Genomic DNA, 25080 nt, shown 5'->3' with positions numbered 1-25080 from the left:
TACCAAGGGACGTTTCCAATCTGATTCCCAATTTACGTGCATCCTTAAGCATTTGAAAGGAGTATTTAGACGCAAGCTTCTGACTCTGAGCCATCCCCACAAATTATATTAGTACATAAAATGTTTCCTTTCACACTTTGCTGAAAGAGAGGTCCCTCTGGAAGCCTGCAGTTCCTTTTGGGACCATTTGGTTATTTCTCTATTACGATTTCTTCTAAAACCACCCATCTTCCATTTTGTCAAATGCCATTTACATGTTTGCTTCCATGGATTGCCATGGCTGCTTGCTTGTCCTCTCTTCATTTATTTGAGCCAGCTGCCTGTTTCGTTGGGTGTCCTGTCTCTAGTTTTATGTAGCTATTCCCTGTTTGTATTCTTCCAATTGTTTTCCATGCCTGTCCCCTACTGCTCTTGTCCTCTATAAGCAGCACAGCTCTGACCCATTTGATTTGTTCTTTCCTCCTGCAGGAGTCTGCTCCCATCTGCAATCACCCTGGCTGCTTTTCTCCATGGCTGGCCAGATGTGCAAATGGCATTCAAAACAGAGGACTACCGTGCAAGCACAGGTATGTGATGCAGTATCCATTTCCTGGCTTAGTAAATCTTCTCTAACAGTTCCCCTCATTTTGTTTGTATTTCTGACCTCCTGTGAGTACATGACGTGGCTGCTTTTGGAGTCCTACCCATCATAACACAACAAACATGGAAGCTAATTTAGAGAGCTTGATCACATATAGATTAGGAGGGTTAGTTTATCTGCTAATTTATCACTCACTTTCTTGATACTATGAGGTCCTTCTATAGACAGGTTTAGATTTGACTATCCTGAGTAGTTCTGAAGTATCTGTAAACTCATCATTTCACTGCTCATCTCCAGCCCTACAGAGGCGCCAGCCTGCTCAGCTGCCGTGACTTGTGAGGTCAGGGCATGAACGCCAGCTCCTGTCATTCCCTGAACTTTCTATTTGTTGACTGCACAGCTCAGTCAAACATCAGCCATGGAACTGAAGGAATAGTTAAACAGATTTAAGAAAAAATATCAAGTACAACCGCAGAGGCAAAAGGATCCTTGTTGACAAAAACGATGGAGGTGTTTTCTTCAAATAAAAAGAGGTTTATTAAGATAATGAGAATGACATTGTGGTGTGGGTGTTGTACATCTATTGCAGCATTAAGAGAAACAACAGCGAGTACAAAATCCTGCGGAACTTCTATAGTCATTATTATCACAGCCTATCTTGTCCATGCTACAGTTTTGTGTATCCAAAACTTCATTCCCATTTCTAATGGCAGAAAAACCAGAGACTTTCATCTTTCAAAAACAAAACAAAAATGAAACAAAATAAAACAACAAAAAAAAAAGATTCAATTCGATATAAATAACTCGCACTGGACATCTTAAAACTTTCAGATTTAATTACACATAAATAAATATATACAGATTTAGAACAGTTCAGTTTGGCCTGGTTCAAGTTCTGCTCCTTGTGCTTTATTAATTATAATTATTATTATTATTAATTTTAGAAACTTCTGTGCTGTTATCTGTAGGTTGTGGAGTTGTAATAAGTCCCGGGTATGACTTAACCTGCTTTATCCCCTGCTGTAGCAGTCGGAAGCTCTCCGTGGTCGGTTCCTGCCCTGGGAAGGACCAGGGTGAGGTTTGTTCCTCCCCTCGTGGCACGGCTCAGGGCTCCATGGCCCTGGGAAACCCACGTGGAGTCTGTCTGAAAACTGTAAACGAAGTCTGAAACTGCTTCAAGTCCAAAGCAGTTCTGCTGGCAATTTTCTCCTGGCCTGGCTTTAGGGCTGGTGGGGAAATAGGAAGTTTTCCTCCATATCTGCCTGTTGAAACCAGCTGATAAATCCAGGTACAGCCAGCGACCCAACTCCCTGCCCTCTTCTGCTCGTTCCTCTGCTTCTTGCACTGAGGAGGCCTCTTCTTGCTCTTCTCAGAACAAATTCCTGGAGCATGTCAGGATTTCATTATGGGCTTTCAAAAAAATAAAATAAAAAATGAAAAATTGCACATGACTTGGCTTCCTGCATCCACGATTTAAAAGAAAAAAAAAAAAGGCAAAACCCAAAAGCCATAAAGCTGGCTTATTTTCTCATTCTCACTATGTCCATTAGAGTTGGTTTCTTCGTCTTAAATTCTTTAAATCTTTTCTCTCTTCTCTTTGTTCGCTTTACGAGTTTCATCCCGAGTTCAAATGTAGCAGTTCAGAAAAACGCTGCCCTGGGTCTTCGTCCCCCCGAGCAGCGTTTAACCTTCCTTTTGCTCCCGGGGAACGCTCCCGCCGGGCAGAGGGAGGGAGTCAGCGCGTTATTTCCGATGCTTCACTTCCTTTTCTGACGCTTTGGAGTCTCCAGCCGTGTGCCCGTTCCCCGTGCTGTTCATGAACATTTTATCCAGCCCCTTGAGGGACTCCACCAGGTAGTTCTGGAAGGCTGTGAGCGCCGCACAGATGGCCGGACCCCCAAAGCCGTGGGTTATCAAGCTGAAATGAGTCAAACAGCTCTGGACACCCGGCTCTAGGATGAGGGAGGGGCGGCTGTTCCCCAGCGGTGAGCGGTCCTGGGCTATCAAGTCTGCAAACTCTTTACAAATTTGCCTGCAAGAGAAAGGTTTGCGTTACTATAAATGCTGCTGGAAAGCTGCGGGGGTGTTTGGGACTTCTTTTCCTGCTCCTTGCACAAGCTCCAGCCTGCAGAAAGCCCCTGCGTGCAGCCCAAAGGGCACGTCCAGCAGTGCCACGAGGTTCCCTGGGGTTAGGTTAACCTCTCCCATGTAGGAACAAGCCCTTCAATCCATGCTAATTATTCATCTTTCTGCACGTTCTCCAGGTGTGGCTGTGCGCAGTTTATGAGGCCAGAAAAGGAAGCTTTCGGGGCAGAAGAGGAAGTTTTTGGGGCTAACGCCGCCCTTCCCTTGCAGGCTGCGTGTACCTGCCACGCTGTGGCCGGGTAAGTACTCACTTGGTAGCCAGCAGCATGTTTTTCCTGGTGTGGAGCTCGGTGGGGTCGGAGTGCTGTCGGCACAGGTACTCTGCTGCTGCTTTGGCTGGGAACTCCGTTTCGCACACGTAGCCGAAATCCCGGGCCAGGTGGACGGCTTCACCTACAAGCAGGACAGATTGACAAGCTGCATCAACACCTGTGTGAAAGGGAACATTTCTTATAGCAGCCTCAGACATCTCACTGACATGGCTCACGGGACTGCAGTGCTCTCCTTTCCTAATAACCACCCAAGAGCCCTCTCCACCTTTGGCTCTCGAACTGGTGCAGAGACACCACTAAGAGTTTCTTGCACCCATCTGTAAAACAGGGAGTCCACACGGGTCCAACTGAACCATCACCACCTCTAAACAGAAGCTGGTCCCTTCTTTTGATAACTTAAAAGGCATCAAGCAGGTGGTGGCTGGCGTTGGGTTAGGATGTGTGGCTCACTAAGCTGCTCTCCTCCAAAAGAAAGAACAGCAGAGGTGGTTCTGACTTGGCCCCTTCCCTTGCTGTATCTCTCTCCCCACTTCTTCCAAAATTTCCTGCTGCCCTCTCCAAACTGAGCAAATCATAGACTAGTCCTAGAATTTTAAACAGGCTGGAGGGTGCAAAGCAACCTCAGCCCTGTTACTGCCAGAAAAAAAAACAAGGGTGTGAGGATGGAAGGAGCCGAAGGAAGGTGTTTACGTCCTCCCACAGCGAGCAGGGCCCTCGGGCTGGGCGCGCAGGCAGCATATCCATCACCCCCTGGAAATGCCCACCCATTGATGAAATTGATCCATCTCCAGGCGTCCCCCTGGAAGTAATCAGAGCTGATGGCAATTGATCATGCCCAGCACCCGAAATCCTGGTCGGGCAGGCAGAGCTAATTTGACTTGCCCCCTGCTGCTCGCATGTATTAGGCCATCCATCCTGATAGCATTAACCTAGATCCCACCACAGCTTTCCCAGCTCCCAGAGCTGGCTCTGTGAAGCTGTGTCACGAGGAAAGTGTCTGTGCTTTCTACATACAGCTGATGCTTTCCACTTTCTTTCTTCTTCCAAAGAAGTGACGGATAAGGTAAACCTAGAGAATTGGAGCTGCAGTTGTTTGTATGTTAGGAAACAATCAAAACGCACTGGCTGCTGAAAAACAGCTATTGTGGCAATAAAAAAGGACTGGATGTCCTCGTGGTGAGAGCCAAGGCTGGAGCCTGGATTTATTTCCTCCTATGAGTGTGTGGGAATGGCTCAATGTTTTAAAGGCAATTTGGATGCTGGCTTAGAGAGGCTTCAGCAGAGGGGACAAGTGGGCTTGGAGACAGGAGCCTGCAGCCTGCCTGAACACATGCCTCTTTCTGAGAACTTGGGCATGCTTCTGAAGTTGAGATACAGCCTTACTGCCTGTCCAGACCCATGCTGGAGCTACCTGATGAGGCAGAGGCTCAAGAGAAGGCAAGAGTTCCCTAAGGAAGCTGTGCTACCTGCATGCTGCCCTTGTAATGCTCCCTGGAATCCCAAGCCCCCACCCTCCCCCATCTATATGAACAGTTTTGGGTCTTCTGTGTAACAAAAAGTATATTATTAGCACTCAAAAAAAAAAAAAAACACCTAGTATTTTTTTAAAAATGAACAGACATTTGGGAAAACAGAGGGGAGAAAATATTAAAGCAAGGCAGCAAACATCCAAGAAAATAAGTGCCTGGTGCATGGAGGGACAAGCCAGTTTCTGTGTGCTGGGTAATGACAAAGCACTGACACCTTCCTCTGCATGAAACATCTCCCAGTACCATAACACTTACGTGCAGGAGGAAATTATATCCATCAAGCACACATGGCGCCACTCTTTTATTTACTATGAGCTGGTAAGCAGCAACCAAAACATCGGCAGCCACCTGAAATCAAAATGTACGTTTCTTCCTTCCTTTCTTTCTTTCACTCTTTTCTTTCTCCTCTTTTAATGGAAATCAGCCTTTCATTCAGCACAAACCAACTGCCCCCAGTAACAACCTCCGCCTAATGAAGCGGGTCATTTAATTTGCTGCCAACAATGGAAATGATTTTCTATTCAGAAACTGCAGGCAGCTGCCTCCAACACGCTGGGCTCGAGCACAATGGATTCCGGAGCTGGAAGGGAGTCGTAGCTGTCACTGCATTTGTTTGTGTCCCGTGCCCTTTTCTCCAAAGACCACATCGTCATTTCCATAGTGCGAAAAGTAGGAGGGGAGCAAACGACCAGGCGGCTCCGAGCACCTCAAGCTGCACAGCACCTTTGCTATAGCTGCTCTCAGCCCTTAGCACCATGGGCTGAGCCACCGCAAACTTTATCTCCACCTGCAAGCCCTCAGAGCCGCGTGGCATCTCCTCCGTGTCTCGTTTGTCCCCTGCTGTGCCAGCAGAGGAGAACCTGGCTCCCATATGGGGCATCTTTTAGGGGACACAAGGCATCAACCTGTGCTGGGCAGCCCCAACAGAACAGGTCGGTGCTGCCCAGGGACAGCCCAGCCCTTGGGCACGATCACAGCAGGCGATTTTGTGGCCCGAGAGGGCACGTGGTGCTACAGGACGACTGCCAGGCTGAAACCCCGGCAGCTTTATTCAGGCCTGTTTGAGTTTGGTTCCTCTGATCTTGATTAAGTTTTACCAAAACTAGTTCCCAGAAGTGGCTGGGAAATTTAGGCAGGGCCAAAAGGGAGCTTGCAGCTCTGATGTTCCACCCAGTTCAGGTCCTGTACACCTTTTCCAGCATGGGCTATGACTGGTCCGACAGAAATGTCTCAGTTTCAGAGGACAGACGTGTTTGAATCAGCAGGGAGACTTCCACAGGGATATTTCCAGTCTCGGTCGCAGTTAGTGGTGACCACTGCATACTTTGTTTTAAGTGTTCTCGGTTGTGGAAAGCTGCAAATGAAGGGTGTTGAAGTTTCGGCACTCCCGTCTCACGAGGGAGCGAAGAGGCTCTTACCTTCCACCAGCGAGGTCAGCAGGGTGACGTTTGCAGCTTTGCGCCTTCCCGCGGGTAGGTTTAGTCCGATTTTCTCTAGCCTTTCCCTTAAACACCGACCCCCGTTTTTTGATTTTGCCCTGAAGAGAAAGGAGGAAAAACAACTGTGATGTAATTAAGGTTTAAAATGATCATTATTCCAGTTTAAGCTTGTAGGTTGGAAGGGAAAGCAACAAAATCCTGTTCTCGGTAAGCCACACACCCCCAATTTCTCTTCTCCACTAACATGGGATGTAAACCCCGGTGCAGGACACCCAGCTGGCTTCGGAGGCATCCCCTGCACACAGCAGGGAGCTCCCGGGAGCGCCGTGCCCCTTACCTGCGCAGGACCCCGCCGAGGAGGGAGGCGTTGAGACACTCGGGGGGCGAGAGCCGTCTCTGCACCTCCCCGACCGTCACCTTGTACTTGGAGGTGGAGCTGAGCAGGGAGAGGCGGCCAGGCACCGAGCAGAAGACCTCGTTGGGATTCGTCACCCCTCCGATCAGGCCGTCTTTGTTCATGGACAGGGTGGGGATGGTGGTGCCGTTCGCCTTCGAGGGGATGGGCACTGGGAGACAAGGAGGGGAGAGAAGGGGAGACGGGGGCTGAGATGCCGGAGCTCGGGAAGCAGCTCGGTGGCTGCCGGCAGCTTTCTAGCAGCCAGCACGAGCGCTGCTAGCCGGAGGTGTAAGTGTGGCTGCCGGCGATAGCTCGGGTTCGTGTTCTCTTCAATGAAGGAAAAGAGAGAGGTGGGGTTGATGAAACCAAACTAAAAAAAAAAAAGAAAAAGAATGGAAGGAGCCCAGGCTCTGCTCTCGCCTGCTTTCCCACACCTCCCAGCTCTAGTGGAATTAATCCTGGGGTTTTGGGTTGGTCTCCTGGAAGGCTGAGGTCTGCCCACAGCATCGGGCTGTGCCTGCTGCCCTGTGTCCCCTGGTGTGGGTGGCAGCGAAGCGCTGGCCCTTTGCAGGGGTGCACGTTCCTCTCTCCTGGCCTGGGAAGCTGCTGCATCCCTCCAGCCTCCATCCCCAGGGCTCAGCTCCCACCTTCCTGCCCTGCAGAAAGCCAGGGAGGTGCCGGGAGGGCTGAGCACCGTGCCCGTAGGAACAGGGGAAAGGCTGCAGCTTTGGGATTAGCCCCACAACAAGCTGCAGCCCTAAAATCACATCAGGCCGGGCTGAAAGGAAGCTTGAGCCGATCGAATGCGATTAATCCAGCACAAACTTCCTTTTGCTCAATGGACAGGAGTCGGTTAGCAAAGAAATGAGGCAGGCAGTGGTGAACACAGCACCACGCTGGGCCCTGGCATGGCACCGGGCTGACACAGGCACGGTTTTCCCATACGTCACCCCACTGAGAAACAGTCTGAGACGCAGTAATGGTTTATAGGTTCAAACTACGGCTGTCGCCTGTGCCAAATCTCTTCTGGCTTTCATGTTCTGAAATTAATCACCAATTTACCTCTGGAAAAAAAAAGCAAGTTTTCAAAGAATCCAAAGGGGACTGCAAACGCCGTCGCTCCAGATCATTTCAGCCCTGGCATTCCTTGTGGTGCCTTGGTAATGGAACAGCTCGCGTTCAAGTAACGCAGCAGCAAATGCCAGGGTGAGATGTGGGTTTAATAAAGGAAATACGCATGCCCAAAATGAAACAGAAAACCCCCAAATTAATTGGGAAGGCTACGTAGACTGGACCTGTTAGTGGACTCTTACAATCAGCATATTGTAAATAGAGCTCAACAACTTGTTAGCGTGGCAATAAAAAGCAGCACATGGTACATAAAAATGGCTAATGTTTTAGGGCTGAGAGATGGATGGAAATGAGCTAAGGTACATTAAGTTCCCTCTAGCATGAAACGTGGGCAAAGTCAGGGGATTGAAGGGCAAGGTGCTGGAGTCGGTAACTGTGGGGCTGGCATGTGCCACGACTGTGGCTGGCTGAGGGATGTCAAGGGAGGAACAAACACAGGAACATCACCGCTGACGGAGGAAACCAGAGACATTTCCAGGAAGCAGCGACTTCAAAGTTTTCTCTCCCAGGCCCAGAACAGGTTATATTTGTCTCTAAATTACCCTTGAAATAAAAAGTCAGAGCATGTTTTACAAATACCCATGCAGTGCTGCGAAGGCGTGTGTCACGGTAGGGCCAGGCACCCCAGCACGTGTGGCTCCTGCTGCAGCGGGGCCACCCCATAACCAGACCCGTGGGGACCCCTGGGTTGCTTGCTGCACCAGGTATTTATCAGTGCCTGCAGTGCTCTGCATCCTTTATACACTCACACATCTGTGCATGCCTGGAGTCATGCAGTGGTGTTACCCGAGCCTGCATGCATGGCCGGGGACCTGCGGGCACACAGCGGGGACCGAGCAGTCATGCAGGAGAGGGGCTCATGCTGCACCACACGTTCCCATGAAATGTGGCAGCTGGGGAAGGAGGCAAACCTCGCTGGCACCAGCAGCAAACATCCGAACCTACGGAAAATTGGCCTGGAGATCAGCCAGGTGGCACAGCGGGCACGTGCTGCGAGGGGGTGGCCATGGGGACAGGACACCAGGCAGCACGGGTGGGTGCTGGTGCACAGCAGGGTGAAGCAGGGGGACACGACACTTTGGAAACATAGTGGCCTTTGTGGGGATGACCCTACGGTCAGACACAAATCCCCCTGGAGAGCTGTAACCCAGAGCCCCCCGTGGTGCAGGTGATGCCCTGAGCAGCCGGACCACCCTTGCTGTGTGCACCACGGAGCCACGGGAGCACCGGCACCGAGGTGCCCGGGCTGGACCGTGCATATCGGCACCGCTCTTCTGCCTCGAGGCCAAGCTGAGAGCACGGCCCCATCGCCTTTGGCACGAGCATGCATGGATGGGACAAGGGCAGAGCTGGCAGCACGGCACACCAAATGGCAAGGGGAAACGGGGCGGGTGGCAGCCCAGCATCACGCAGACGTTAGCGGCAGTGCTGGAAACCGAGCCCGGCCTCTTGAGTCCTGTAACAGTGCTTCAGCCATTAGACAGTGTTGCCTCAATACAACAAGAATAAACATAGCCACGTTCGCCATTAATTATTAATTATTGTTATTTGGCCTCACCTGCTGTTTGCCTGGTCTGATCTGCAGCTTGTTTGCCCATAAACATGCTGCAGGAGGGAGACAAGCTACCATTAAAGCCTGACAGCTTTGTTTCCTTGGCTTTGGGGGAACCAAAATTGTCTCTTGTCATCTGAGTAAACCAAAAGTCCCCCTCGATCTTCAGTTGCTGCTTTCCCGTTCCCGCAAGCAGCAGGTGATCGGAGCACCTGAGCCAGCCTGCAGACAAGAAGGAAGCATGAGACCGGTGCAGGCGCAGCACCCGGCGCAGCGCCCGAGCGCGCCTCCTGCCCCAGCGTCCTGCGGCTGCGGGCAGGAGCAGGGGACGCATCCAGCCCACGGCGGGTGCATGCGGGAGGCTGAGCCCTGCGGGCAGCACCCCAGGGTGCCCGGCACGGCATCACCCCTAAGCTACGGTGCAGAAAAAGACACGGCTGGGGCAGGGAGGGGGTGTTCACCACTGTTTCTGAGCACCGCGCAGGCGGGATGTGAGGGGAAGCGCTCGGTGCCGCCGTGTCCGAGCGGGGTCGCGGGGCAAGGCACGGAGCTGAGCCCCCCAGGGGGTTTGCAGGCGGCACAGCTGAGAGCAGAAATGTCACATTGGTGTCACCACACTGGACGCCCCCTCTAAGGTCTCCTGGGGTTGGGCCATGGAGATACCTGCCCTTGGCTCCAGGGACATCGCTCTTCCCCCTGATCCCCATCACCACATATGACCGGTCCCTGAAGCAGGCAGGTACCAGCTGCTGTCTCGGGCAGGCTGAGAGCACACCCACGGCCACAGAGGATGGAGTTTGGGACAGAAACGTGCCCCACAGGCTGCTCGATCCTACAGGGACGGGCCCACGCATCACACACAGACCAGCAAGGGAGGACTTGGGTGCTTGTGCCCCATCCATGGGAGTGCCACATGCTTGGCCCCCTCCAAGGGGCAGCTTGGGCACAGCTGAGCCCACCCCATCCCACCCGGGGCTTGGTTTTCAACAAGAAATGTTCAAATGTGTTGGGTTTTTGATAAAACGAGCCGCTGACTTGCCAGCGGGGTTGTTGCAGCCCAGGGAGCTGGGGAAGAAACCGAGAGCCAGGGGTGAGTTACGAGAGAGCCACAGGGACTTGTCTGCATGGGAGAAAGGAGGAAAAAATCCTTCTGCTCCCCAAAACCCCTGGGTCATTGAGGCTGGGCTGCTGCCCTGCATCCCCTTAAGCTTTGCTCGTCCTTTCCTGTAGCCACAGGTCTCTCCGCCCTCCATGGGAGGGTTTTTACTCTGCGTGTTGCTTAGCTCAGATTTAGGCTGTTCCTTCTAACCCAACAAATCCAAAGGGTCTTGCCCCCTGCTGCTGACCCTCAGCTCCTTACACAGAGGGGAGCTCAGCTGCTGGGGTCCCCCGACAAAGCCCCAGCGCCGCGCTTCACCCCAGTGAGTGCCCCATACTGGGGATGCTGCTGCCGGGCTGGGGAGTGATGGGGCTGCAAGAAAACACTGCTGGGCTTTGCAGGAGCATCCCGGGGATCCAACCAGGAGGGAAAAACTGAGTTTGAAACACGGCTGTGCTGACAGGGCCCTTTCCCCAAGACCTCAAAGAGTTTCCCGCGGCTAATCCCCAGCCCGGCGCTGATACAGGACCTGCTGCTTGAGTCAGTGCCTCGCTCCCGGTGCCTCGGTGAGCTGGCTAATTACTGCAGCCGGGGAAAACTGAGGCACAGAACAAGTTAAATCATTTACCAAAGAGCAGGCATACGAGCACGATCTGAATGCACGCATTTCTGGTCTGTGGGAATGCTTTTATAAGCAATCCGGGCTTTATGGCACTTCCTAAAAGTTGGGCAATAGCTACAGAAAGCTGATTAGGTATGTCCCGGTATGTCCCCTGCTTCCATAGCACCCAAATCTCTTAAATGCCCTGGGATAATGCTGTATTTGCCACTGCATCCTCTTGTCTCACGGTGCCCTTGCATTTTGAAGTCAGCTGTTGAGGACGTCCCAGTGCCAATAAAAGGTGTAGGAGTTCTTGCCGAACGTGGGAAGGAAAACGATCCTAATTTCTTCTGTGGATGGCCACAAGAAGCGTTCCCATGAGGCTCACCACCTCGCTGCCTCCTTTCAGGTTGCAGGGGAGGTGCCGCTTGCTGTGCATTGCGTGCACATCGCAGAGTGGCACCGGCCCTGCCGCAGCTCTGTGGGTAGGCACAGCTTTGTCTTCCCTTCAAGCCCAAACAGCTTCTGATCTCCTGTCAGAGAGGCTTTTTTTTTTTTGTGCTGACTTGTTTCTAGTTTGTCTTTTAAGCACCCTTTGGGTGTAGCAGGCAGCGGCGATGAAACTCGCACAGCTCAATTTGCTGTGGCGTGAAAACTCCTGATTCAGAGAGAGCGATTTCAGGGTAGCTCCTGGTTTCCAAGCACAGGGAAGGCTTCGTCCCTTCTCTTTCTGGGTGCATCCCGCTGCCCTGCAGTTGCCCTCCAGCCTCCTCTGCAGCCAAGGAGTCTCTCTGTGGCACCCACGGGTCACCTCCACAGCTGGGGCTCCACCGTCTCCATCAGCAAAAAGGAGATACCAACATCTACCTGGGACGGATGCTGGGATACACAATTAACACTGGCCAAGTGACCTCTGGGTGAAGGATTTCTCCCGATGAGAAGCCCTGGGGTGGGAAATGCAGCCAGCAGGAGGTGGTCCAGTGCCTGAGCACAGGACGTGGTGATGCTGCTTGGAGTAGGGAGGCAAGCACTATGGGCACAAGGCCCCAGCAGCTCCAGGGATGTAACTGGGGGCCAGCTCCAGCCGAGGTGTCCTGGGAGGAAGTTTCTGACAGTTCTGGTCTGGTTTGCAGAGGTGGGTCCTGTGGCTTTATCATTCCAGGTACAAAGAGGAAGGAGCACAAGCAGCACGCTCTTCAGGGGCTTTTACCCAAGGAGCCGGAATTCCCTGCCTTTCCCTGGGGAGTTTGTGCCCAGCCAGACCCACAGCCTCATGCTCTGCTGCCTGCTCACCCCTCTCCTTCCCATCCACATTAACAAACTGAAACTACATCCCATCTCCTGAAAATGGCTACTTTTACCTGCAGACAGCCCCTTCCCACCCCATGCAGGATCTGTGCCCGTGGAGACATCACCGGCCCTGCAGCTGCCCCTACACCGATGCTGACTGCACCCCGCCAGCTTTTTTTGTTTTAAGGGAAAAGAGATTTTACCCACAAAAAGAGAAAAAAAAAAATGAAATACTGACTCATTCCCATTTGAGAAATGTGCTGTCTGCTTGCGAAATAGTTTGTAAGCAGGAGAATTTGTGGCGCTTGGAAATCAGATTGCTTTTCACGCTATTATTTGCCCGGTTCCATTTCCAGCCAAAGCTCGGGGTGCTGCGAGGGGAAAAACAAGTCCAGAGGGAACATGCAAATCGCTGCCGTCTGACAAGGCTGTTGTCTTCCTTCCCGGGGTACATTACAGGTAAATCCTCCTCCTGAATCCCTGGATGTTGGCACTTTTGTTGCGACACCTCTTTTAAAGGCGGGAGCGTGCTGGAGCTTAGATCTCATTTTAAAGCGCTATCAGGTAATGTCTCGGGAGCCCACCTTGTAACTCAATTTCACATCTCCAGCCCCAAAAGCATCTCAGCACCGCAGGGCAGCTCCGTGCCAGGGACGCCAGCACCCCACGAACCAATTTTGGCTGCTCCTCGTTGCAGTTTCTGGCGTTTTGCCTCCCTGCCTCTCGCCGGCAGCAGGCGAGCCACGGGCATCGGTGCCCGGGGATGGCACCGAGAGCCCAGCCCAAATTTCGGTTCCCTGCAGCTCTGCCCAGCTCCAGGCAGTGTGGGGAAGCCTTGGCTGGCTGGGAAGCTGTGCTGGTGGGCAGCCCCTGATGAAAGGTGCTTCAAAAAAGGCACAGGGTTAGCGCCGTCTTTCAGGAAGAGCGCTCGGCGAACTCATCTAGCCTTACTTTGAATGTCTCTGATGTAAATTATCCGACCGAGATACATACATAAAGAAGTGGCTGCGTGTGGGTGTGAGCCAGAGGCGACTGCTCCTGCCGTGGCTTTAAAAGCCCTGTTTCGGCGAGGAGGTGCTGCAGAGTTCAGCTTCTTCAATTTCCTGGTGCTTCAGCGCAGAGGTATTTATTGATGGTCCGGGGAAGGAGGTCAGTGCCATCAGCTATATTTCAAGCCCGCAGTCTGTAATTATCCTTTCTTCCCAGAGGGGATTATACAGGTATTTTCTTTATCTTGAATGCACAACCCGAATCGAGTCCCCATGTCAAAGGGAGCCTCTCTAGGAAACGCTGTAATCGGCTCAAAGGCCTTTTCAAATGGAAGGATGGAAAGAATCTTGTTTTTTATCTCGGGGCTTTGCAGATTGCTCGGCCCCGATAGGGAAATGGGGCTGGGACCCTCGAGAGGTGAGGGAGCAGAGGTGCAAGTCAGCAGCCCCAAACCATTCCCACGAGAAAGGTAATCAGGAGAGGTCCCATGCCTATGCAAAGCTGCCCCACTTAACATTTTGTTTCCAATGCAAATCAATACATTAAGTTACGAACTAAATTTTAAGGTGCCGTGTGATATAAACTGAGATTTTTCTTTCTCTTACAGCTGCTGAAGTGCCTGCTGTCTCTCACCAGGCACTTGTCTGTTTCTGGGGAGTTTCAGGCCGGATTGAGGAGGTTCAGCCTCCCTGGGGCTGGTTCAGCATCCCCACTAAAGACAGTACGTGGTTACACATCTTTAAAGAAACAGCCAATCCACAGAATAACCAAAATTACTCACACACACCTTTGCAAAAGCACCTTCAGGACTGGGGAGGGGATTAGTAACCGATTTGCAATTAATTATTCCAGCTCTTGCATTTCCCTGCTTTGCCATTTAGGCACAACTCAAGCTCAGATGCTCTTGTTCAGAATCTTTCATGAATTTGGGAAGAGATCACAGTTTGTTGGGAGTGCCACAAGTTTCCCTGCTGGGCTTGGATTTGGGGACTGCGTTGTGCTGTCGGGGGAGCCCCAGCAAGCACCTGAGGAAGCAGCCTGGATAAAAACCTCAGGAAGCAGCATTAAAGATTAAAAATCCTCCTAACTCATCAAATCCAAGTGCCCCAAGCTTCCCAGAAATTAATGAAAAAGGATTTGGATGCTGCTTCTGAATGCTGAAACTTACTTGCAGATACTTTCTGCCCATGTTTTCTGCTGTTCACCGGCAGAAGTGCTCTGGCAGTGCCATGCCCTGACCCCTCCTGCACCTCTCCCTGCCACATTTACAACACGAAAAGTCAGTGCAGGGATTCAGATTATTTCACTTCCCCTCCCAATTCCGTATTTTTTTTCTGAATTTCCAGCTAAGCTCTTTGCCACCTGAGCAAGAAAAACAACTATTTAAAATTTGGTTCAATTATTAACTGCTCTGGCCAGATCTAAGACTCTGCCTCTTTTTGTATAGAAAAAGCACGTTTCACATCACAGAAATTACAAAGGTATCGGGTAGGCAGGAAAAAGAACTGGGAGGCTGGATGGCTGTAGGATTTAAGCGAGAGGAACTGGAAATCTGCACGGCTCCATGCAGCCGACAAGGAAAGTTTCTCATCAAACGTCGCCCCAGCAGCGATCGCTCCCGCCTGCGCCCACTGCACCGCTCTGCCCCGTAGCATTCGGCATCACAGGTTTATTCATTTAGCTGCACAAACTCCCATTACATTTTGGCAACCAGTATATGGGATCTTTATGTGTTTAAACAGTATAATCCATTTTACAGTAACATGCTTGAGAGGTTTTCCCTGTATTCCCTATAGGAGCGCCTGAATTTGTGTGGCTTGGATCTACATAATCTAAAAAGGGAGAACAAAGATGCTGTGTCTCTTGCAAACAGCGGTGGATCCTGCGTAAGCCATGGTAATGTTGCTATCAATTTGTTAAAATGTATTTAGATTATTGAGGGGCATAAGACCCTTCAGCAAAGATTAGACATGAATAATAATAGGAAAATACTTCTCATACGGAACTCGCTGCCAATCCACGGAGCATTTGGGGAGGTTTCCGTTCGATTTCCAGAGCGCAGCAGCGCACAGAGGTCAGTTCATCTGCCCTTTTGGAGTCACCAGCTCACCTGGGGAGAGCTTTTGGGGGAGATACCACTTTGTGGTGTCACAGTGAAGCTGCTTTTACCTGCCCTGCTCAGGGATGCCCTGGGATCTGTAAAGCCATGCACTGGTGGCAGGTTGGGCCAAGTGACCGCATTGCAGCAACGTCGCTCCCGGGTGCCAGGACGCGGCGTGGGGACACGTGTGTCAAGAGCCCTCTGCAGCAGTACGGGGACTACGACAGTGCCAGGGGGACCCAGGGGAAGGAGCAACACCAGAATCCTGCAGGGAAAACAGCTCTGGCTGGCCACAGAAAGGGCAGCAGGAGGAATCGAGCTGGCCATCGGGACGGCACACATCCATACCCAGGCTGCTGCAGTGCAGCCTTACGGTGCCTGCAAAGCCTCTGATGTTTCTCCAACGATTGCCCCAACCCTTGCTAGCCTGGATCTGCTTGAGCTGGGTGCTTGGAGCAACCTGGACACCTGTGCTCAGATCCCCCACTCACACCCCATCAGCCCCAAGACTTCAGCCCCACTCTGTCCCGGTGCGCGCCCCGGGGATGCACCGTCCCCACGCAGCCACCTTGAAGGGGACAGCACCAGGGACACGGCTCCTGTCCGACCAGTCCGGAGGGAACAGGGCCTGACCCGACCCCTCACTGCCTGGCGCCTCGGCACTCGGGTGACTGATGCCAGATAAATGCCTGAGATAGAGGGCGGGGAGCCTTGGCCCCACTGGAATCCCAAGCACGCACCGCGGACACTGCGGGAGCTGGGGAAGGTGAACCCGCACGCAGCTCCCCTCATCCAGCTCCGGAGCCACTGGCACAACCAAACGCTGCTGTATTTGATTGCAGAGGGTGGTTTGGGCTCATTTCTAGCAATTCTTCCTCATTCCCTACTGCTTCTCTGCTCTTCTCCTAGGAACCCCAACATTTAACCTCTCCCTGAACCAAAGGCGATACCTGGACGGGGCAGAACTGGGCATGGAACAGGGCACGGAGCCGAGAGCCGAGCATGCAGCAGCTCCAAGCATTATATCCACACTTGCTAATTAGTTCCTCCATTAAGAATTAAAATAAACAAACACATGGAAGGACAGCAAGAATGAGTAATTCCCTAGGATCACACAGGAAAGGGTGGGATGATTTAGTGGTTACGGCACTAGTCTGGGACTTCAGAGAACCTCGTTTAGGCTCTTTAACTAATTAAGGCAGATTGCGCGCATTTTTTTTCCTGAGATCACATATCTCAGAACATTACTAAACAGGGAGGAATGGGCTGCCTTGGCCTCTGCTCCACCGTGGTTGCGGCGTGACCCCGGGCACGTCCCCGGCTGGCGGCACGGAGCCGGTCCCATGGGTCTGTGGCACCGTGGGTCTGTCCCACCGTGCCCCGTGGGCCGGTGTCCCGTGGGTGCTGGCCGGGCGCGTGCCTCCTGCACGGCCCCGGCTGCAGACCGAGGATCTCAGCACCACCTCCTCCGTGGGGTGTGCGTCACCGGGCCTGGCTTCCCAGCCAAGCAGCGCCTGGGCGGTGGCTTTTTGGAGCACGTTGCAAGCTGGAGGCATCTGCACCGTGGCTGGAGGGCTACGGGAATGGGAGCTGCTGAGCCCAGCAGCCAAAATGGGTGCTGGGGGGTCTTTGCCTGTCTCCCCCACTGACTCTCATTGCTGTGGGACTTTGGGGGACGCCCTGCTCTGGCCTCAGGCAGCGTGCACAGCAGGCAGAAAGAGAAGATCCATAGGGTGAGACAAGCAGAAAGGGCTGGATCGCGATATATGGGGTGCTGGGCGCAAACCGGAGCACAGGAAGAGGTCGCCTTGGTCTTGGCTAGGACCAGCAACCTGAGCAAGGAGCAGAAAATCTTGATATTGCACTAAAACACCCCCGGGGAAGAGCTTCCCAGAGGCACTGAGTTTTCCCCAGCGAAGCAGCCGGCGACTGACCGTGTCCCTGCCCACAAGCAGCTCACGCGTGACCGACTACTGCCGTGTGCCACCGGCTCCTGAGGGCCCCTTGGCCCCTGAGCATGCCCGGCGGCTGCATCCTGCCCACCCTGACAAGCAGGGGCTGCAGCACCCGAGCTCGAGGCAAGCACTCAGGCTGCCAAAACATCCCGCAGCCCCCACAGCCGAGGCGTGCAGGAATCGCTCCTCCAGGGCCAGCCCAGCGCGGCGCCGTCCCATGGGGAAACCGCACCTGGAGTCCGGCTCCTCTTGGTTTGACTCCCCAGCCACATGCCAAAAAAGCAACCCAAGCTGGCTTTTCTGAACCTACCCTTTCAGAGCTGCTCTTTACTTCCAACAAAGAAAAAAAAAAAAAAAAACCTCATTTAGAAGCATCTAATTAAACAGTAAGTCATGACAAGGTACATGAAACTTGGAGATAACGCATGCCTGGGAGGCACCGGGAAGGTTGAGACAAAGCCCAGCGCCTCCACCGGTACCGGAGCGTGTTATCTCGCATGAACACACACCTGGTTTTATCCTGGTGCAATTATAGGACATTAAAAATATAATTTTAATGGAGGAACGGTGATCTGGCCGCAGTTCAGAGTGAAAACTTTCTTTCAAGTTTCTCTGTTTGATTAGCCGGGGCTCCTGCAGCGCACGCATGTGTGCGCGAGGGAGCAGAGCCCGCGTCTGGGGGTGCGGCGGCGTTTTGATGAGCACCGCACCGCGCCGGCTGCGCGAGGGCTTGTTGAAACTTTAAAGCCTTTGCGAGTGGAGCTGAGGAAGGCAGCAAAGCCTCCCTCAAGCCCCGGCTTGTCCCGGGTGAGCCCCTTTTCCCACTCAGGACAACTCCCCCAGCAGATAAAGCTGCGGCGAGCAGGGGAGCTCTGCCAGCTCGGCGGGAGAAGCCCGAGCTCAGCACCGTACGTCTGACTGCCGTCCAAGCGCCTCCACCCACGTTTTGTGGACAGCCTTATAAAAGACAAGTCTTCGCAGCCCCAGGTGTTTTATAGGATGACCTCATTTATTACCTTTCTCATCGCAGGAAATGATGTTTATCTAATCTGCTGCAAGTATCGTTCTTTGGGGAGGTTTTGTGTTGTTTTTTTTTTTTTTTTCCCCTGCCACATCTGGCTTCACGCGACATTTCTTACAGCTCGGTTCTGCCCCGTGCCGAAGCGGAGGAGAAGCAGCATCGGTCCCACCAGCCCTGAGCCCACACCAAACCCCGTCCTTCTGGCAGCCCCACGGCGAGACCTGGCTTCAAAACCTGCCACAGCGAGTGGATCTAAGGAGCTCGGCCTTAGTCTCCCTCCTCGGCTGCATTCTTTAGGAGTGACAGCCACTTCTTGCAGTATTTCTAAATGTGGGCTCGGAGCACTCCGAGGCACAGCTTTCCATCTGTCCGTCCAGCATCCAGCCAAACAGGTCCGCATTCCTGAGCAGAAACGCTAGCACTGCCACTCCGGAGCAGCTAAAAAGCCTCGGATGGAAATTTAAACGAGTCACAAACACGAGGGAGAGCGCGGCGGCCAAACCCTGCTGCTTCAAAGAGAAGCCAGAGGAGCCAGGTCCCCATCGGCCAGGCAGCACCCGTGGGTGCCCGCACGTGCCCGTGTTGGCTGCGCCCTGCTCTGATGGTGCTCCAGGAGCAGCTTCCCTGCGAGCAGGGTGCAGGGCATTGGGGTTTTCTCTGCTCCCACTGCCCGCAGGGCCCCGTCTTGCCCCAGACCACCGGTCTCCATGCTCTGGCATCATCACTAGCAGGACCCAGGGTGCGCTTTGGTGCTGGGGAGATGGATTTTTATTTTCCTTCCCAAAAGGAGGCTCTTCTGCTGAGCCTGGAAGGATGTCAAAGCGATGAAATCCCTCTTTATTTTATGACCAAGCTGCGGGGTTGGTTTCTTTTTTTTTTTTCGCTAAGAAGCGCAGTGGCGTAATGCTTGATTTCATAAATGGAAAATCCCTCTCTGCTCTCTCACACCAGGGCAGAAGCCGCACCAGGAGCTCCGGCGGCGGCTGGGGGCTTGCGGGTGGGTTATCCCGTGCTGCAGTTTGTCTGTGGGGTTTTGCACCGGGACATGAGCAGCTGGCCTGGGCCTCTAACCACAGGGGCAGCAGGTGAACGCAGCAGAAAATGCCTCCAGCAGCCAGAGCCTGCAGCAGCCGGAGCCCCGGACCAAACTTTTTCCGAGCTCATTATAATGTTTTCAAGCCCAGGATAGTCCTGCTCTTACATAAATGCTTGGGGGGGGGGAAAGGAAAACCAAAACAAACCAACACCCACCAAAAAAAAAAAAAGAAAAAAGAAAAAAGAAAAAAAAAAAGGCAGAAAAACATTTCTGAAATACTTTTAAAAAAGAGGGAGAAAAAACAAATGCGTGCGCAAAAGATAAGCAAAAAATTTCCACCGCCCCACGCAGGATTTTACCCAATTAATTCCCAAACCAAACTATGGGTTTGCCGTTTGCTGTCCCAGTGCTGGGGGCAGCTCACCCCATATTTTTTAGGATCCCAAAGCCCCCACTGTGGGGCTCCTGGCCCAGTGGCCATGCTTGGTTTCTGCCAGCATCGCCAGATCTCTCCCCGTGCCCCCAGTGTCCCCTGCAGGAGGCCGGGGGGCACAAATCGGGTCCCCAGGCACCGAGCGCTCCCCACTCGCCTACGGGCACTGCCGCCGGTAATGGGGCCACCAGGGGGGCTGCAGGGACCGGGGGCAAGGGGGGGACATTTCGTTGAAGCGGGACCACGGCAGCTCGGCAGCTCATTACGGCGAGATTTATCTGCCTGCACACGCACGGCTTTAGGTCGGGTTTCTGTCCCAGGGCCGTACGGGGAGGAATTCAAGGATTAAGCAGCCCCGGTTGCGGGATTTGAGATCTCGGCGTGATTTATGATAAAAACGTCCTTTTTTGCACCATTCTCCCAGCTTGGGAAGGGGAGAAGTGTACCGAGAGGTGCCCACTGTCCTCCCTGCCTGCCCAGCTGTGAGGCTCGGGCTTTGCCCCTGGTTTATTTTTTTTTATTTTCTTAATTTTTTTTATTTTTTTTTTTCCAAGGGGCCAATTCCCGATGGCCACGGTGCCCGGGGCCACAGCTCGGGGCAGACACAACCAACCCAAACGGCCCCGCTCTTCACTCAAAACTAAATTAAAGAAATCAGGCGGAGGATTAATTAATCCTCCCGCTCCGAGCACGGGGCTGCGGCGCTCGCAGCCCCTGAGCGCGGCTCCTGCGCTCAGCGGTGCCCTGGAAAACGGAGCAAAACCCCCGGTCCTGGGGGGGGGCCGAGGCGCTCAGCACCGTTCCCGACCCCTCCCGGACCCCCCTACGGCTGCAGCCGCCGTTATTCCCGAGCTTTCCTTCGGGCTCCTCACTCCGGTTTTTGGGACATCGCTCCCAGAGCAGCCCGGCTGGGGAAGGGGGGGTGCAGACATCGAAATTTCAGCCGGGGGAGGCACGGGGAGGCCGGGCAGGGCTCGCTCCGGGGGGGTTGTGGAGCGTGGTCCCGGGCACCGGTGCAGGATGCGGCCCGCACCGGGCCGGGGGTCCCTGCGCTGCCGCCCCGCTGCGGGACCCCCCCCGCTCGCCACCGCCTCCCCGACCGTGCTGTGGCTCTGCCGGGGTCGCCGCTGGAGGCTGCGGGGAAAAGGAGCCGGGATCCCAAAAAATAATTCGGTTTTTGATGCGCTGAGCTCCCGGGGAGAGACGGGGAAACCCTGGCGGGACATGGCCCCAAGGCTGCAACCGAAATCTGATTGTTCTCCAAAACGCGCTTTATGTTTTGATTCAAACACGGCAGGCAGAAAAAAAATAAAATAATAATAATTATTAAAAAAAAAAAAAAGACCGGGAAAGACGAAGTGTCCGCAGGCACAGAAGCTGCAGACGGCTGTACCACAACGCCCTACTTTTCAGCCGGGGTTATTTTCTATTTTCTATTTTCTTTTGTTGTTTTTTCTTTCGAAAGAGGGAGCCTACAGGACCTTTAGGTACAAATCTGGCACAACAGATTCCCCGCAAAAACAATTCCTCCCGACGAAAGAGGGAAAATTTCTAATTAATCGCACGTTTCGAAAAACGGCTGGGAAATAAAATAATATTAAAACGAGACTATAATTTCAGCCGGACACGCAGCCAAAGGCTCCCACCGAGACGCGTTTCTAAACGGGAATTTAATGCTGCCGGCACCCCAAAAAGCAGCCGCCCGGCGAGCACATCGGCGGCACGGCAGAGCACGCTGCAGCTTGTTGCGACCATCCCTCCTGCGAGGAGATTTGTTGAAATGCCTCTCGTGTGCTCTAATTAAAGCGCAAATAATTACCGCCCTGAACGCTCCGCCGAAACGCCGTGGGATGGAGCTGGGCGCACGGACCGGCAGCTCTCACCCAAACGGGGCCGCAACGCACCGGGAGAGCTTCTCCCCCGGTCCCAGGCCGGTCCCGGGAAATCTGCAGCCACCGGGCAAGGGGAAACGTCCCCGAGCCGAGCCGAGCCGGGCCGGGTCCCCCTGCCCCGGGCCACTCGCCCCCGGCACCCGGCGACCCCGCACCGCGCCGGGGCGAGCGGCTGCGGCTCCGTTTGCCCGCCCGTGCTCGGGTCCTGAGCGGGGGGCAGCCGCTGAACCCGTCCCTTTCACCCCCCTAATTTTGTAAAAAAATCCCCGAGAGCGTTTCCCGATGGCTTTGCCCCAATTATTTGCCCTGCCCGTTCCATTCGCCACACGAATCGCTCGTGTCCCCCTCCTGCTCCCAGCAACTCCCCGGCGGAATTTTTGTTAGAAAATAAAATATATCGGGAGGAGGGGAGCTTATAAAATACATCGGGAGGGGAGGAAGGAGCTGGTTCCGACCGTGGGGTTTCGCGTGGAAGCCCCGGAACACGTCGGGGAGAAGAAGCGATAAATTCGGGGAGGCTCGCACCGGGGGGAGCCTGCCCGCGGAGCCGCTTCCCCGCTCCGGTCCCGGAGCCTCGGCAGCACAAAACCGACCTCGGCCCCGTTTTGTCCTTCCCGGGTCGAGCCCCGCTCCGCCGTGCCCGCGCTGCGCGGCCCCGGGGCGCCGGAGCTGCCGTCGAGCCCCTTTGAGACCCCCTCGGGGCTTCCCCCGCCAACCACCCGCGGCCCCCCGGGGCTCTCCCGTAGCTGGGGGCCGCCCGGCCGAGCCCCTCGGTCCCCCGGTACCGGGAGGGAGAAGCGGCCCCGGTTCGGCCCGACGGAGCGCGGCCGGCCCCGGACAAACGGCCAGAGCCACCCGCCGGGCCCCGCCGCTTTCGTTTTGCCCCCACCGAGGCTCCGAGCGGCACCGGAGCCGGGCACGGCAGGGACCCCGCGCCCGTTCCTCGCCGCCCCGGAGCTGCCCGGTCCCGGCACCGTCCCGGGGGAAAAAAATAAAAATAAAAAAAATAAAATAAAACCGACGTTGGGGAGCCCCGAGGGCAGGAGCAGGGCCCGGGGGCGCGTCCCGCGGTGCCGCCGCGCTCTTACCTTTCTTGATCACGGACTGATCGAGCAGGTTCATCCCGCCGTCGTCCACGGCCTGAAAGCACCAAACCAGAGCCGTCAGCCGAGGGGGGAGAGCGGCGGGACCCGGTACTCCCGGTGCTCCCGGTGTTCCCGGGGCCGGCGGCGAGCAGGAACCGCTGGGACACGGACGGGCGGCCCCGGGAGCGCAGCGGAGCCGCGGCCTCACCCTCTCCATCGCCGCGTCCCGCTGGCTCCTTCCCGGGAACGGGGCGCCCCGGGGGGACGAACGCCCCGCGGCACCCCAAAGCGCTCCGTGCGCCCCCTTTCCCCAAACCACCCCGGCCTCCCCCCTTTGCCCGGCCTCCCCCCGGTCGCCCCGGTACCTGGATATCCTCGAGGCCGTGGTGGCCGAGGCCGTGGAGGCCCAGCGGGCCGTCGGGGAGGCCGTGGCCGCCGTCGGGGAGGCCGTGGAGAAGCCGGGGCACGGCGGGGTACTCCCGGCGGGGGTCGAGCCCCAGAGCCCGGTGGGTTTGAGCCAAGAGCCCGGCGTCGTCTTGCCGGGAGCGCTGGGGGGGCCAGGCGGGCTGTTGGTGCTGGTGCAGGGGGCTGAGAGCCGCGTAGGGGTCGGCGAGGTGCGGGTAGCCGGGCTCCTGGCCCTGCGGGTAGGGCAGCGGAGGCTGCGGGTACGGCGGGGGGAAATAGGGCGGCTGGAAATCGGCGGCGGGCGTGTGGCAGAGCGGCGGAGCCGAGCCGTAGGGAGCTTGGTTGAGAGCGGGGAGCTGCGGCAGGCGGGCCCCGGCCGGTGCCCCGGGGAGCCCCTCGGCGCGGTCCTGCGGCGGCGGAGACAGCGGCGGTGAGGACGGTGCCGACCCCCCCCGTCGGGTGCGGATCCCCCCACCACCACCTCCCGGCCCCGAATCCCGACCCCGGCCCCGGTTTGCGGCCCCGTCCCGCACTCACCATGCCCGGGTAGCTGTGCACCAGCATCTGTGCGGGCCCGCGGCGAGCCCCGGGCGGGCCGGGCCCCGGGGGCGCCCCCGTCTCCGCCCCTCTTTTACCCCGCCGGAGCGGCGGCTCCCATCGCCCGCCCGCTCCTCTGCGCCGGCCCCGACTCCATGCACGCCAGTTATAGCGGCGGGGGCGCGCCCGCCGCGCCGGGGGCGCGCGTCAGCGAGAGGGGCCGGGGACGCGCCGCCCGCTCCCGAGGGGCCCCGACGGCTCCCGACGGGCGGAGGGGGCGAGGGGCGGCCGGGGCTGCTCCAGAGCCGTCGGGCGGCCCCGGGGACGAGGCTCCCGTGTCCCCCCCCTCCTCCGTGTCACCCCTTTCTTAGGTCCCCCCCACCGCCGCCCCGGGCTCCCTCCGACGTCCCCTGCGAGCCCCCTCGGGGAGTGCCCCCGGCACGGAGCGGGACCGAGCCCCGAGGGCTGGGGGTGGGCTGGGGGTGAGGGCAGAGAGGCTGCGTTTTATTAGCCCGAGCGCGGTGTTAGGGCCTCGGTGAGACAGCGGCGGGGCCTCCGGTGGAGGCCGGGACCTCCGCCCGACGGCAGGGCCCGGGGCTGGTCCCGCCGGGAGAGAGCCCGGGGCTCCCCGCGGGGCGCTTCCCTCGCCTGCCCGGCGGGGATCGGGGAGCCCCAGCGAGGGCCTGGGGCGAGGGAGAGAAATTTGGGGGCGCCCCGGGCCTGGCTGCTGCCCGAGGGGACGGGAAAGAGGGAGCCGGGGTGCGACAGAGCAAGGGAAAACCGGGGAGCAACGACAGCAGCGTGCGCCCCCTCCTCCGTCCCTCCCCTCCGTCCTCCCTCCCTCTTCCTCTTCATCCCTCCCTCCTCCTCCCCATCCCTCCCTCTTCCTCTCCATCCCTCCCTCTTCCTCTTCATCCCTCCCTCCTTCTCTCCATCCCTCCCCATCCCTCCCTCCTCCTCCATTCGGGCCCTCCCTGCGGTGCAGGGCGAGGCAGGACCACAGCATCGGGTCCCTGCGCATGGCACCGGGCACCGAGCACCAAGCTGCAGGCACCGAGCACCACAACTGCTGCCCTGTCTGCAGCCGAGAACAACCCACAACGATGCACGCACACCAGCAACACGCACAGGGCAGGCACACACACCCCCTGATGCTCTGGGGCACACCAACCCACGCTGGTGCACGCTCACCCTTGCACACACCCCACGCGTGGCACACGCTCGCACACCCCTGGTGACACACGGCTCCGTGGCAGGGCCCTGCTCCCGCTGTCCCCATCCCCTCCGTCCTCACCGTGCCTCTGCCGTGCTGGAGTTTCCATCCATGGCAGCGTGTAATTTGTGTGCAGGCAGAGAACAAACACTTTATCCTAAACTGTAACACACTGTGATGTGTGATAGACATTAACAAACACAATCCCACATTACATTTAATTTAATTCCACTCTTCCTGCCCCGAGCTACAGCTCCCTTCATTTTCATTTTTTCCTCTGAATTCCCACAACTCAGACCTCTTTGATTTCCAGGTTTAATTAACAATGCTCATTAAATGAATTTTTATTCATTTCTTTTAATATTACCCTGCCACCT

The 25080-nt window shown here is 55.7% G+C and overlaps 1 protein-coding gene across 2 annotated transcripts; it reads right to left on the bottom strand.

Annotated features, from left to right (window-relative positions):
* Window positions 1-1118: 1118 nt before the first annotated feature.
* TFAP2E (transcription factor AP-2 epsilon) lies at window positions 1119-23610 on the bottom strand. 2 transcript variants are annotated; one of them, XM_082777750.1, is made up of 8 exons: window positions 23491-23610; window positions 22914-23360; window positions 22552-22603; window positions 9052-9267; window positions 6303-6531; window positions 5945-6063; window positions 2977-3118; window positions 1119-2612 (listed from the first exon to the last, which is right to left on the bottom strand). In XM_082777750.1, the coding sequence occupies exons 1-8, from the start codon at window positions 23515-23517 to the stop codon at window positions 2324-2326; spliced, it is 1521 nt and encodes a 506-aa protein (XP_082633876.1). In that variant the 5' UTR covers window positions 23518-23610; the 3' UTR covers window positions 1119-2323. The 2 variants fall into 2 exon arrangements, with proteins under 2 accessions (XP_082633876.1, XP_082633877.1); XM_082777751.1 differs by lacking the exon at window positions 9052-9267.
* Window positions 23611-25080: the final 1470 nt, after the last annotated feature.

The sequence above is a fragment of the Aythya marila genome (genome assembly GCF_965140915.1).
Source record: "Aythya marila genome assembly, chromosome: 22".
In the NCBI taxonomy this organism is placed as follows: domain Eukaryota; kingdom Metazoa; phylum Chordata; class Aves; order Anseriformes; family Anatidae; genus Aythya; species Aythya marila.
Note: the sequence above shows the minus strand (reverse complement) of the source record. Positions and strands in the feature narration are given on the sequence as shown.